At 47.0% G+C, this 15,783-nt stretch overlaps 1 protein-coding gene across 4 annotated transcripts in view; it reads right to left on the bottom strand.

Annotated features, from left to right (window-relative positions):
* BICD2 (BICD cargo adaptor 2) overlaps positions 1-5,429 on the bottom strand; it is a 142,529-nt gene extending 137,100 nt beyond the window's left edge. For 2 of the 4 annotated variants that reach the window (XM_040359279.1, XM_040359282.1), the window contains exon 1: positions 5,029-5,429. In XM_040359279.1, coding sequence (XP_040215213.1) covers positions 5,029-5,271 — 243 coding nt within the window. In that variant the 5' untranslated portion in view covers positions 5,272-5,429. The remainder of the gene's footprint in view (positions 1-5,028) is intronic. The other 2 variants (XM_040359281.1, XM_040359283.1) reach the window with 2 other exon arrangements.
* Positions 5,430-15,783: the final 10,354 nt, after the last annotated feature.

Genomic DNA, 15,783 nt, shown 5'->3' with positions numbered 1-15,783 from the left:
GGAAAAAAGTGCGCGATACATTTTATTTTATAAAGCGCAGTAACAGGGGGACATTACATGAATCAACCGAGAGGATAATGTAAATGTAACCCTAATTTGAGGGGCATGAGGGGAAGGAGAGGGCACGGACATGGAGACATGGAGCTGACAGGCAGGAGGGGAGAGGACAGAGGAAAGCAGAGAGAAGAGCTGCGGATGACGGAGGCTAGGAAACTGACCACAGTGTCAGGGCTCAGCAGCCATGATATACCGTGGTCAGTTTACAAAGGGGAGGGCAAAAACTGGCAGGATCAGCCAGATATTTCAGGTGACACAGGGGGCCAAATGACACAACACAAGCACTGTGCTGTATAACGTGCTTTAAAGGGAGCAGGATTTTTTTTATTTTTTTGGTTAACAAACACTCAGTAAATAAACCTGGAACAAAAACCACAGATCACATCTGCAAAAAATAAAAAAATAAGAGGATTATAATTTTTCCTACTTAAAAATATATTTTCCTGTTTTTCTCATATGTATACTTTGTTTAAACACAAATCTAATCGAAATCTCAACCGCAAAATCCTGCCCAGTGAAAGGACAGTCAGGAAATAAACAGGAAAACATATTGCATATTAAATTCCTCTTATATCTCCGACTAGAAGAGTGGAGCTATATTTAGCCATGGAGAAGATTTTGCAGAATGCAGAGGACATAGATGACTTGTATCAGTTGATGAAGCACTTCCAGGCCTGTTCTCTTCTCTGGCCCCTGATCCATAGGAGGATGGAGGATGGAGAATGGAGGGGGGGGGGGGGGCTGGGAGCTGAGCAGATGTCTTGGGAAGGGCAGACTGGCGGAGTGCGCAGACTCCCAGCTCACACAGGATGATGCCACATCTCCCAAACACACAGCAAAGGGGACTGCAGATCTGAGCTGGCTTATTTCAGGAGAGGATGACTTGGCGAGACGCATCGTGTAGAACGCTCCAAGAAATCAGACCCTCTCTGTACAGTGAGCCACAGGGCGCGATCATCCCCATTTTATGCAAATGGTTTGTTCCAGCGTAATGACTGCAATCGGCATGCAGCAAACCTAGCACATCCATGTTTTTCCATGATGACTAAAGACACTGCGTCAACATCAGGAAATTGTTAACCCTACAAGTGCTGCCATGACATTCCCCGAGTATGTTTTGTAGTATACAAGTCTAGGAAACCTCAAAAAAAAAAAAAAAAAATACACACATTTCCTTACATTGATAATGCGAATGACCTCAACTTCACACAAAAATCTAGTACAATGCCAATGTCAAAGTACCAGCAATGCCAATGTGAAGAGGGAGGGCTTAGCTGGCCTAAGGTGCCACATCAGATTGCCTTCACTGTACAATCTCCACACAGACATATTATATACATTATAGCGGGTTAGTATAAAAGGTATTAAAAATTAGCATTTCCATCTGTTCCTGAAGATCCAACCCGGGTGTGAAGAATGAGTGGCATTAGATGCCAGCATACAACGGTCACCACTCAGGAATGTTGCTGTCTAATGCATCTGTTGGCAGGAAGATCTCTAGGGGCTTAAAGGTGAAAGTGACTGTATAAGAGGCAATGGATGCCAAAAGCATGCCTTGCAGTATGAGGCCAGCAAAATACATCACCACTGGCACTGCTTGTACCAACGCAGAATGTCCTCAATAATGACAGTGAATGTGACCGGTAAGGTGATGGAGTAAAAGATGAGAAAGACGTGGCAGTCTACATGGCGGTCAGAACGACGGGGGTCGCCAGTTTTAACAGAACCGTTAGGCAAGTGTGAAAAGAGTGGTGGAGACATCTGTGTGTATGAAGTGTCCCTGGTAAGGTCAGGAGATTAGGCCAGATTAATAATGGCAGTGCCCCCTGGTATAAAATATGAAGTGGTGTATGCCATGACTCTTGCAGGGTATAAGGTCAAGAGACTGGCAGGTATACCATATAAAGCCTGTGTATTGCTGTGCCACAGGTAATTTATATGCCATTTTCTATATTGTATCAGAAAGTGTATGGCATGGTGCCAGTATCTGCAGTGTACTTGGCAAGGGTACATGGTATAGTGCCAGTAAATGCAGTGCCCCTGGCACCATGTGTGATAACACTTAATGACGGCAGTGTATGTAGTGGCTCTTGTGGGGGTATATGAGATGATGGCAATGTAAGCAGTGCCCCTGGTGTGGTATATGATGGCAATGTTTGCTGTACTCCTAATGTGGTATATGAGATGATGCCAGTTCTCTGCAGTGCCCTTGGTGGGATATACAAGATGATGGCTGTGTATGCAGTGCCCCTGGTGTGGTATATGATATGTCAGTGTATGCAGTGCCCCTGGTGTGGTATATAGGATGATGGCAGTGTATGCAGTGCCCCTGGTGTGGTATATAGGATGATGGCAGCGTATGCAGTGCCCCTGGTGTGGTATATAGGATGATGGCAGTGTATGTAGTGCCCCTGGCAGGGTACATGAACTGATGGCATTGTCTCTGGTGTGAAATATGGTATGATTCCAGCCCTCTGCAGTGCCTCTGGTGTAATATAGGATGGCAGTGTCTACAGTGCCCCTAGTGTATTATTGGATACCAGATCTCTTTAGTGCCGCCGATGTGGTATATAATGCCAGTGTATACAGTGCCACTAGTGTGTAGATGATGCCAGCCCTGTGCAGTGGCCCAGGTGTAAAATATGATGGCAATGTAATTAGAGTATGGTATATGTTGGCACTCCTGTGCAGTGCCCCATGTGTAATTTAGAGCAAGAAGGCAGTGCTTTCAGTGCCCCTGGTGTGGTAAATGGTATATAATGGCAGTACTGTGCAGTACCCCAAGTGTGGTAGAAGGTAGGTAGAATAGCAGTCCTGTGCGGCGCCCCCAGGTGATGCCAGTTGTGTGCAGTGCCCTGACTGCCCTATTCTCACCTCACTAGTGTAATGCATGAAGGCAATGCATGGTATGGTAGGATGTTGGCCCTGTGAAGTGTTCCCAGTTTAATACACGACCCCTGGTATGGTATATGATGTCAGTCCTGTGTCATGTCCCTGGTATGGTAAGATCTATAATGCCAGTCCTATACAGTGCCCTTGGTACGGTAGAGGATTCCTTGTTTTCCCCTCCTCCCATCACCTGCCTAGTATGATAAAGGATGCCCCTAGTCCTCTCATATTCTTGGCATGGTATAGGATGCTGTACCCTCCCCCACCTCCCTGGTTGGCCTCCTCTCCTGGTATGGTGAATGATGGCAGTGCATGGTATGTATATGCCTATATTATATATATATATATATATATATTCTCAACCTCTCTCACCTAGTATGGTAAATATGGTGTGGTATAGGATATATATGGGGCAGTGTGTATACAGTATATGCCCCCAGTCTCACCTCCTTGGTGTGGTGGGTATATATGGGGAAGTGTATAGTATATGCCCCCCATTCTCGCCTCCTTGGTGTGGTGGGTATATATGGGGAAGTGTATATACAGTATATGCCCCCCAGTCTCTCTCTCTCACCTCCTTGGTGTGGTATATAAGGGGCAGTGTATGAGATTCTATATGAGGGGTAGTGTATATACAGTATATGCCCCACAATACCTCTCACCACCTTGGTATAGTATATAAAGGGCAGTGTAATATAGATATATATGGAGAATAGTGTATATACCCCAGTGTGTCTCACCTCCTTGGTGTGGTATATATGGGGGCAGTATAGAGGGTATATATAGGGGGGCAGTGTGTAGAGGGTATATATAGGGGGGCAGTGTGTAGTGTATATATATAGGGGTGAGCGTGTAGTGTATATATATATAGGGGGGCAGAGTAGAGGGCATATAGGGGGGCAGTGTAGCGGGTATATATAGGGGGGCAGTGTAGAGGGTGTGTGTGTATATATATATATATATATATATATATATATATATATATATATATATATATATATATATATATATATATATATATATATATATATATATATGAAGTGCAGGGTATATAGGAGGGGTGAGAGTGTAGTGTATATATAGGGAGGCAGAGTAGAGGGTACATAGGGAGGCAAAGTAGAGGGTACATAGGGGGGGCAGTGTAGGGTATATAGGAGGGGTGAGCGTGTAGTGTATATATATAGGGGGGCAGAGTAGAGGGTATATGGGGGGGGGCAGTGTAGAGGATATATATATATATATATATATATATATATATATATATATATATATATATATATATATATATATATATATATATATAAAGTGTAGGGTATATAGGAGGGGTGAGAGTGTAGTGTATATATAGGGGGGCAGTGTAGAGGGTATATGGGGGGGGGGCAGTGTAGAGGATATATATATATATATATATATATATATATATATATATATATATATATATATATGGCAGCGTAGGGTATATAGGAGGTGAGAGTGTAGTGTGCATATATAGGGGGGCAGTTTAGAGGGTATATATAGGGGGTAGTGTAGGGTATAAAGGAGGGGTGAGAGTGTAGTGTATATATAGGGAGGCAGAGTAGAGGGTACATAGGGGGGCAGAGTAGAGGGTATATATAGGGGGCAGTGTAGGGGGTATATAGGAGGGGTGAGAGTGTAGTGTATATATAGGGAGGCAGAGTAGAGGGTACATAGGGGGGCAGTGTAGAGGGTATAGGGGGGGCTGTGTAGGGTATATAGGAGGGGTGAGAGTGTAGTGTATATATAGGGAGGCAGAGTAGAGGGTACATAGGGGGGCAGTGTAGAGGGTATAGGGGAGGCTGTGTAGGGTATATAGGAGGGGTGAGCGGTGTAGTGTATATATACAGTATATACCCCCGGTCTCTCACCTCCTTGGTGTGGTATATATAGGGGGCAGTGTATGGTATATAGGAGGGGTGAGAGTGTAGTGTATATATACAGTATATACCCCCGGTCTCTCTCTCACCTCCTTGGTGTGGTATATAGGGGGGCAGTGCAGGGTATATGGGGGAGGGTGAGCGTGTAGTGTATATATACAGTATATACCCCCGGTCGGTCTCTCACCTCCTTGACCTGCTCCAGCTCCCCCCGGACGGTCTCATACTCCAGCTCCAGCTCATCGTATTGCTGCTTGAGTTGCTGCTTCTCGTCCAGCACCACCAGCCCGTACTCGGCCGCCTGGATCTTCTCCCGGGTGGTCTCGCTCAGCTCCTGGAAGAGCCTCTTAATCTCAGTCCGCAGCCAGTCGGATCCGGACTGCATGACCAGCCTGTGAAATTCCTCCTCGTCCATATTATGGAGGGCCATGTCTGGGAGGAGCCGCTTCCTTGTGTCCCCCGAACTCCCCGGGGTTCCCTCCCCGCACCCCGACTCTCAGCGCCCGCTCCCCCTCATCCTCTGCGCCGGGCTCGCCGCTCTCACTGGCAGGAATGCGAGCCTCAGCCTAACCCTTCTCACAGGGATATGAACTAGGGAGCGTCTGACAACAGCCTGCGAGGGACATCCAGCCGGGAGAAGACGGAGGCTAGAGGGCGCTAAGGAGAGAGATCATTGAAAGACGTTCCCTAAGCCGGGTGAGGGCAAGGCGCATGCTCAGTAGTGACCTGGCTTTTGGCAGGAGCAGCACACATTTATGGGCACAACACATGGCTGGGATTGGAGATCAAAGCTGGTGGGCAGCTGTGATGTTTGCTGAAGCCTGCTGAGATTTGGGGGAAGCGGAAGCCTGTCCTCTGGACCTGTACTGATGATAATACAATAAATAAACCTCATCTAAGGAGACCTGTGAAGGCTGACAGTGCTGATCTGTATCTGAAAATGCTGATTGACTGGCTATCTTACTAAAGCTGCCCAAACACACAGAGATTTTTTTGCATTCAGCCTGCAGACCAAACAGTAAAAAATGAAAAGATTCCTCCATCATTGCTACCGATGAACAAATCCAACTGTATTCTGACAGCCAGCTGACAGATGTCAAAATATCCTGACAGTAGTAGCATCTGATTGGATGACATCCAAGAACTGTACATTTATTTTCTCCATCAGCCCATCCCCCACAGTTATTTCTTTTTGTATCTCTTGACCCTCCCTCTTAGATTGTAAGCTCTAACGAACATGGATCTCTGATTCCAACTGTATTAAACTGTATTGTAATTGTACGGTCTGCCCTTATGTTGTAAAGTGCTGCGTAAACTGTAGACACTACAAAAATCCTGAATAATATTAAAGCGGAGGTCCACACAAATTTTTAACTTTATCTTAACCCCATCATTGCATTGAACAGATGTGCAAATGAACTAAAAAACATGGGCCAGATTCAGAAAGAAGTTACGCTGGCGTATCTATTGATACGCCGCGTAACTTCTAGTATGCTCCGGCGTATCTTTTTTCTGTTTTCAGAAAGCAAGATACGCCGGAATTTAGCCAAGATCCGACTGGCGTAAGTCTCTTACGCCGTCGTATCTTAGTTGCATATTTACGCTGGCCGCTAGGTGGCGCTTCCGTAGATTTACGCAAGGAATATGCAAATTAGGTAGATACGCCGATTCAGAAACCTACGTCCGCCCGGCGAATTTTTTTACATAGTTTACGTAAGGCTTTTTCCGGCGTAAAGTTACCCCTGCTATATGAGGCGTATCCTATGAGAAGTATGGACGTCGGGCCAGCGTCGAATTTTCCGTCGATTACGTCGTTTGCGTAAGTCGTTCGCGAATAGGGCTGTACGCAAGTTACGTTCACGTCGAAAGCATTGACAGTTTGCGGCGTAATTTGGAGCATGCGCACTTGGAAACGTTCACGGACGACGCATGCGCCGTTCGTAAGAAACGTCAATTACGTGGGGTCACAAGTAATTTACATAAAACACGCCCACATCATCCACATTTGAATTAGGCGGGCTTACGCCGACACATTTACACTACGCCGCCGTAACTTAGGGCGCAAGTTCTTTCTGAATACGGAACTTGCGCCCTAAGTTACGGCGGCGTAGTGTATCTGAGATACGCTACGCCCGCCAAAAGATACGAAAATGTATCTGAATCCGGGCCCATGTTTTTATCGTATCGGTCTTTATTGTGGCACTTCCTGTTTCTCACCCCCGTGGGAGTAGGCATGTATATTCTTCTTCCCCGGCGGTGCACTGTCTCCTGGGAGCTAAGTGTCAGCATTCCCAGGAGTCAGTGCGTTTCACCGCCGTGAAAGATCGCAAAACCGGAAGTGATGCGTGACGCCGGTCACGTGATGAGGGCATATCGCTTTGCATCGTCTGTGTTTGTTTTATATTGTTTTTGTTGCCATCACAAAGGGGAAGGAACTTCCAATGACGCAGCGCGTTGTTATGGAAACCTGGAAGTTTACGGCGCTCCACGCCGTTAACGCTGAGCATGCGCAGGAACTAGCAGTGAATGCTGGAAGCTCAGCATTCACCGCATCCAGGAAATTAATGCTTGTGGGCTTCACATGCCCACAAGGAAGATTGGAACCGGCCACCCTCAATTTTTATAACTTAATTTTTAATTCGAAACCGGACATCGGGAGAGATATTACACCTAAAAAGGGAGTGTTACATTGTCATTATGAAAGTGTCTGAATGGCTGAAAAAAAATAAAAATGAATGGTCGGTGGACCTTCGCTTTAATGACACCACTTTTCAGCAAACAATTTTCAATCCAAGGATGTTGGGCAGGAGACAGCCGAAAGGGGCACTAGCTAAGCCAATCTCATACATTGTATGACCAGCTTACCCCACTAGCCTCACTACTTTCTGAGTCACTATCATAGAATAAGGCTGAAGATCAATAAAAGTAGTAAAGACAAAACTTCTGCATACAGTTGAACCTCGGATAACGAACATAATCCGTTCCAGGAGTATGCTCGTAATCCAAAGTACTCGCATATCAAAGCAAGTTTTCCCGCTGAAGTCAATGGAAACAAAAATAATTTGACTTCAATGGGATGCAATACCGAATGTGGCCAGAGGTGGGAGGGTGGAAGAGAGTGCCAAAAACGTCCGTAAAGGCCCGAGGACACTTCGGCTTGTTTCCTGCGCCCCCGTACATCAGGCCAAATGAGGTACTGCAGGCCTATTTTCAGCTATGCTGTGCCCCCGTACCTCAGTCCAAATTTAGCTTGAATTCTGCTCATCTTGCGAGTCAACAGTTGCAAACCAAGTCAGAATTTAAAAAAAAGTTGCTTGCAAATCAAAACGCTCTTAAACCAAGTTACTCGTAAATCGAGGTTCCTCTGTACTTATTCTAGGTTGGTAACTCATAGGGTCAATGTTACAGCCAAGTAACTAGCCATTGCAGAAAGGGAAGCCAGCAATGGGATCCTTAGAGGTTAACTAAAGACAGGGGGCCAGATTCACAAAGAGATACGACGGTGTATCTCCTGATACGCCGTCATATCTCTGACTTACACTGGTCTTATCTATGCGCCTGATTCATAGAATCGGTTACGCATAGATATGGCTAAGATCCGACAGGTGTAACTGTGTTACACCGTTGGATCTTATTTGTAATTTAAAAATGGCGCGGGGGGCGTTCCCGCTGATTTACGTTGAATAATATGTAAATCAGCGAGATACGCAAATTCACGAACGTACGCGGACCCGACGCAGTGTTGTTACGATGTTTCCGTAGCGGCTTTCCCGGTGTATACTTACCCCTGCTTCTATGAGGCGCAGCCAATGTTAAGTATAGCCGTCTTTCCCGCGTCGATTTTGAATTTTTTAACGTCGTTTGCGTAAATCGTTCTGTAATACGGATGGACGTCGTTTACGTAAGCGTCGAAACCACTGACGTCCTAGTGACGTCAGTGGGAGCAATGCACGCCTGGAAAATTCACGGACTGCGCATGCTCATTTAAATCGGCGCGGGGACGCGCCTGATTTAAATAGTACACTCCCCCTAGCCGCAGAATTTGAATTCCGCCGGGGGATTTGCGATACGCCGCCGCAAGTTTGAAGGTAAGTGGTTTGTGAATTGCCCACTTGCCTCTCAAACTTGCGGCAGGGTATCTTAAATCAGATAGATCACGCGGATCTAAAGATCCGCTGATCTACCTGAATCTAGCCCAGAATTTTTAGTTTTTTTGGCTAGAGTAAAACCAGGTTCACATATGTGCGAATTAGATCCATTTTTTATTGCATCCAATTCGCATTAAATGCGTGTGTGACCAGCTCTCAATTGAGCCGGTTCACACATGTCCGGGGTGGATTCCAAATTCGGACCTGAATCGCACCTGAACCGGTGAACAGGGATGCACCGGACCCCAGGCTGGAAACCGCGGCCGCACATATGTGAACCTGGCCTAAGGGAGATAAGCACTGTCAGGTCCAAATGTGTCCCATTACAGAATTTTTCCTTCATTTCCTGTCCTATAGCCACAGTAGAGGAAGTGAGAGGAAATCCCTGCAAAGTAAAGGGAATCTCTGGTTGTCACCAGGACTTGTGTCCCAATCGGAAGTTTTCCCCTCTATTCCTGTTCTGGTGACCACTGAAAATTTGGGATTTTTTTTTTCACTTTCTCTCCTGGTAATAATGGTTACAAATCTCCCTAATGGGGGCACCGACAGCAATAAAAACCTGACAGGTGTTTTAAGCCCTCTCCATTCCATTTAAAACTAAAAGAAAATCTGGCTGTAGTTGCACTCTAATGTATTTCTAGGGTGAACTTCTGTTAAGATGACTGCAAACGTTAGGCCCCTTTCACACTGAGGCGTATTTTAGGCGTTTTAGCACTAAAAATAGCGCATAAATAACGCCTGAAATAATCCTACCCAGCGACGCGCTGGCGGGAGGAAAAGAAATCTCCTGCAAGCAACATCTTTGGAGCGGTAAAAGAGGGGTGTGTATATTGCTCCTTCACCGCTCCTTTACTGCTCCTTCCCATTGAAATCAATGGGACAGCGCGGCTATACCGCCTGCAAACCGCAGCTTTAGCCGCAGTTTGCGGGCTGTATTAACCCTTTTTCAGCCGCTAGCGAAGAGAATACACGGTAATAACCCTTTTTCGGCCGCTAGCACAGAGAAGACGCCGAAAAAGCCTGGGGCCCCGCTCGTAAAAGAGCTTAAAAGAAGAAAGCGGGGGCCCTGGCAGAACGCCCCCTGGAGCTGACTAATAAATTACTCTAAAAACCCTGTGTAGTGTGTGTTAAAAAAAAAAATCCGCCAGGTGAATGGGTAGGGGCACGATGAACCCCATACTCATTCACCTCGGGTGGGGGGCCGGGATCTGGGGGCCCCCTTATTAAAGGGGGCTCCCGGATTCCGATAAGCTCCCCACCCGCAGACCCCAACAATCAACGGCCAGGGTTGTCGGGAAGAGGCCCTGTCCTCATCAACATGGGGACAGGGTGCTTTGGGGCGGGGGGGGACGCAGGCCGCCCCTCTGCCCCAAAGCACCGACCTTCCCATGTTGAGGGCGTGCGGCCTGGTACGGTTAAGGAGGGGGGGGCTTGCTCGTCCCCACCCCCTTTTCTGACAGGCCGGGCTGCGTGCTCGGATACAGGTCTGGTATGGATTTTGGGGGGACACGCATACCTTTTTTCGGCATACGGGGGTTGCCCTTAAAATCCATAGCAGACCCAAGGGCCTGGTATGCTCTTGGAAGGGGAACCCATGCCGGTTTTTTATTTGAAATTTGGCGTGGCGTTCCCCCTCAAGATTCATACCAGACACAGTGCTTGGTATTGGCTCGGATCCCCGTTCAATATCATGCCACGGCTAAACGCAACCGCAGCTAATCGCACTGTACAAATGCAGCTGATCGCTGTGCCTGGAGTCTTGAATTCCAGCCAAACGTAAACATGCTTTTAACTGCGGCAGAACAGCCGTCCGTGTGAAAGGGGCCTTAGTGTGAAAGTCTCAAGGAGGCGTGGCAAGGTTGTGTGTCATATGCCTACATACTTTTGCTAATAGCATAGCTCCCAACTGTCCCTGATTTCGGAGGACTGTCCCTCATTCAGAACAAAGTCCCTCTTTCTTCCTCAATTGTCCCTCATTTTTGTCTGATCTAAATTGTTGTATATAAAATGCAATTTTTATCTATTAAAAAGTGTTTCCTGGTGCTAAACTTCCAATTTCTAAATTGCAGCATTTGCAAATTCCAAAAGCCAATATAAAGAATTAGTAGTAAAAAAGCAAGTAGTAACCGATATTTTTTTTTTTACAATTCTCATTTAAGGGGGAGTGTCAGGGGGTGTGTCTTACGCCTACATACTTTTGCTAATAGGTGTCCCTCATTCCCATCTCAAAAAGGTATTCACATCTTTAAAAACAGTTACATAGGGCCAGATTCACAGAATAAGAACGCCGGAGTATCTGCTGATACTCCGACGTACTTTCAAATTTGCTGCGTCGTATCTTTATTTGTCATTCACAAAGAAAGATACAACGGCTTTTGGCTAAGATCCAACAGGCGTACGGCTTCGTACGCCTTCAGATCTTAGGTGTAATGCTCCGGCGGCCGCTGGGTGGAGTTCGCGTCGTTTTTCAGTGTCGGGTATGCAAATTAGCTCATTACGGCGATCCACGAAGATACGCGCGTTCGTCGCAATCTCTTACGTCGTCGCTAGTCGGTTTTCCCGTCGCAAACATAAGCCTGCTTTTTCATGGCTTACATTTAGAACAGCCATGTTAAAGTATGGCCGTCGTTCCCGCGTCGAATTTCAAATTTATTTATTTTTTGTGTAAGACGTCCGGGAATACGAAACGACGTAACGCACGTCGCCATTCAAAAAATACGTCGGGGAGCCGTAATTTCGCGCAAAGCACGTCGGGAAATTTTCACACGGAGCATGCGCAGAACGTTCGGCGCGGGAACGCGCCTAATTTAAATGGTACACGCCCCATTTGAATTAGGCGGGCTTGCGCCGGACGGCTTTACGTTACACCGCCGTAAGTTTTACACGCAAGTGCTTGGTGAATCAGGCACTTGCGCTGAAAACTTGCGGCGGTGTAAGTGTAACGTAAAGACAATATGTTACGCCGCCGCAGATATCTGTGAATCTGGCCCTTAGTTTCCTGGATAGCATTAACTGTTGGCTCATTGATTTAAAAATATTTTGCATTACATGTGTGTGTGTTGCGTGCGCACATGTGCGCTTATGTTGTTTTTGGAAAAAATTAAAAAACTGTGTACTCACTCTACTTAGCAAAATAAAAGACATTTAGGCTCAGAGGTGCAGGACGTTGCTGACATTGTCACCCTTTGTTTGATGTGTGTCAGGGCCGTTTGATCTCCTGAAAGTAGCAGGACAGAACAAAGGACAATAGACTGGATTAAAAAACGAAGAATCAGCCCTGCTGTCCTTTCCCTGCGAATGGCACGCGTCTGCTCCAGGTCTAGCTTATGCCACTGTGTAAGGTTTAAGTGTGGCCATCCTTTGTTACAGGGCCTGGTGGAACATGTCAGGGTGATCAAGTGTTCACTGATAATCAGACCTGAGGCCATGACTTTTCAGATTGAAGCTGCGGAGAGATGACCACCCCGAGGGCACAAAAGGCTAGAATTACTAGACCAAGGAAACAGTGATTGGCACAAAGCTTACCAGGAGCATTCTCTTATTCACGGATTGCTTGGATCAAATCATTCTGCTTTGTTAACAGATAGGTCGTGTTTATTTATTTATTTTTTAATTCATGAAGTTTTGCAATAACAGTTATGCCGCGTACACACGATCGGTCCATCCGATGAGAACGGACCGATGGACCGTTTTCATCGGTTAACCGATGAAGCTGACTGATGGTCCGTCGCGCCTACACACCATCGGTTAAAAAAACGATCGTGTCAGAACGCAGTGACGTAAAACACAACGACGTGCTGAAAAAAACGAAGTTCAATGCTTCCAAGCATGCGTCGACTTGATTCTGAGCATGCGTGGATTTTTAACCGATGGTTGTGCCTACTAACGATCGGTTTTGTTCTATCGGTTAGGAATCCATCCGTTAAATTTAAAACAAGTTGGCTTTTTTTTAACCGATGGTTAAATAACCGATGGCGCCCACACACGATCGGTTTTGACCGATGAAAACGGTCCATCAGACCATTCTCATCGGTTTAACGGATCGTGTGTACGCGGCATTGCAAATAAAACAGTACAACAAAAGCCCAACCGGGCTACACACACTGGGGCAGATCCACAAAGAGAGTACGCCGGCGTATCTACCGATACGCCAGCGTACTTTCAAATTTCCCGCTTCGTATCTTTGTTTTGAATCCTCAAAACAAGATACGACGGCATCTGGGTTAGATCCGACAGGCGTACGTCTTCGTACGCCTTCGGATCTAAGATGCAATTCTTCGGCGTCCGCTGGGTGGTGTTCCCGTCGTAATCCGCGTCAAGTATGCAAATTAGCTATTTCCGATGATCCACGAACGTACAAGCGGCCGTCGCATTCTTTTACGTCGTCTCTAGTCGGCTTTTTCCGGCGTATAGTTAAAGCTGCTATATGGTGGCGTACTCAATGTTAAGTATGGCCGTCGTTCCCGCGTATAATTTTGAAAATGTTATTTTGTTTGCGTAAGTCGTCCGTGAATCGGAACGGGACGTAATTTACGTCCACGTCAAAACAATGACGTCCTTGCGACGTCATTTAGCGCAATGCACGGCGGGAAATTTAGGGACGGCGCATGCGCAGTTCGTTTGGCGCGGGGACGCGCTTCATTTAAACGAAACACGCCCCCTACTCGCCGCATTTGAATTGCGCGCCATTACGCCGCGAGAGATAGACTACGCCACCGTGACTTACAGCGCAAATTCTTTCTGGATTCGAAGCAAACAAAAGTAAGTTACGGCGGCGTAGCGTATCTCAGATACGCTGCGCCGGGGCAGATCTTTGTGGATCTGCCCCACTATAACACAACATTCTTCAGCATTTGGCTCATCGTATAATCCGACACCAATACCCAGGAATACAGAAACAAGAGCAAAGACCCCCATGTACAATATGTAGCACTACCCCCGGAGGAGCTGCTGGTTTGTTTTGGGTGGCACATTTACCTCGTGGCTCTTCCCGAATTCCTAGGGGTGAATGGTGCATATAGCAATAGTAAAAGGAATGTCCGCAACAAGTGTCTTTTCTGTGCTCTTTATTACCCAGCCGGGTAAAAACAAATAAACTTGTGGTGAGGAAAGTAGAGTTGAAGGAAGAAATGAGAATAGCAAATTCAGGCGTAGTAATAGGGAAACAGTCCTGCTCCCAAGTGTAACACTTCTCTGCGCCACTCCTGCTTGAGTGGGAATAGCGTACCCGGACAGGCCTCACTCACTGACCTGGCAGCCAAAGTATCGCTCGAACCTTTGAGGAAAAGTCTCTGCCACAGACCCAGTGTTGCCAACCTACCAGATTGAAATTTACTAGCACGACACCCGAAATTTACTGGCGCAGCCACGTTTTTACTGGCATTTCACAAAAGTTACTAAATTACATTTTTAGGTGCAAATTTAAGTATTATGGCCCAGATTCTCAAAAGAGATACGACGGCGTATCTCCAGATACACCGTCGTATCTCTGCGTTGAGCCGTCGTATCTATGCGACTGATTCTTAGAATCAGTTACGCATAGATATCCATTAGATCCGACAGGCCTAAGTCTCTTACGCCGTCGGATCTTAAGTGCAATTTTTTGGCCCGCTAGGTGGCGTTTCCGTCTAAATCCGCGTCGAGTATGCAAATTAGCTAGATACGCGAATTCCCTAACGTACGCGCGGCCGACACAGTAAAGTTACGACGTTTACGTTAGGCTTTTCCCGGCGTAAAGTTGCCCCTGGGTCTTTGAGGCGCAGCCAATGTTAAGTATGGCCGTCGTTCCCGCGTCGAAAATTAAAAAATTTACGTCGTTTGCGTAAGTCGTCCGTGAATGGGGCTGGACGTCATTTACGTTCACGTCGAAACCAATGACGTCCTTGGGACGTCATTTGGAGCAATGCACACTGGGTTTTTTTACGGACAGCGCATGCGCAGTTCGTTCGGCGCGGGGACGCGCTTCATTTAAATGATACACGCCCCCTACCCGCCGAATTTGAATTCCACCGGGTGATTTACGCTACTTTACAGGCAAGTGCTTTGTGAATAAAGCACTTGCCTGAAAAACTTGCGGCGGCGTAAAGTAAATCAGATACGTTATGCCCACAATTTGCGGCGATCTACGTGAATCTGCCCCTTAGGCTACAAACAAGTACGCTAGGCAAATAGCAATGTGATTTAAGGTAGATATTAAGGTAAAAAATGTTTTTTGTTATTTTCGATATAATAAGGGCAAATTATTTAGTCACATCACCCCCTGCCCCCATCCCCCTCTGCCACCAACACCCCCTGCCCCCATTCCCCTCTGCCACCAACACCCCCTGCCTTCACCCCCTCTGCTGTGCCACAATTTCCCCCTGCCTCCAATCTCCCTCTGCCTCCAATCTCCCCCAGGCCCCCTGCCTCCAATCACCCCCTGCCTCCATCGTCCCTTGCCTGCATCCCCCTCTGCGGTGCCACCAACAACCCCTGTCTCCATCCCCCACCCTCTGCGGTGCCACCATCCCCCTCTGCGGTGCCACCAACACCCCCTGCCTCCAATCACCCTTTGCCACTAACGCCCCCTGCCTCCAATCTCCTCCTGCCTCCAATTTCCCCCTGCCTCCATTGCCCCCTTTCTCTATCCCCCTCTGTGGTGCCACCGTAGCCACCATCTCCCCCTGCCTCCAATCACCCCCTGCCTCCAATCTCCATGCACAGTTCCAAGCCGAACCGATCTCTTCTATTTTTACTGGCACATTCCCGCAACCACGGACATTTACGAACAGGGGGAAAAAGTGACCGTTTTTACG

Source organism: Rana temporaria, chromosome 7 (genome assembly GCF_905171775.1).
Source record: "Rana temporaria chromosome 7, aRanTem1.1, whole genome shotgun sequence".
NCBI classification, from domain to species: Eukaryota; Metazoa; Chordata; class Amphibia; order Anura; family Ranidae; genus Rana; species Rana temporaria.
The sequence above is the reverse complement of the archived record's forward strand: the minus strand, read 5'-3'. Positions and strand labels throughout refer to the sequence as shown.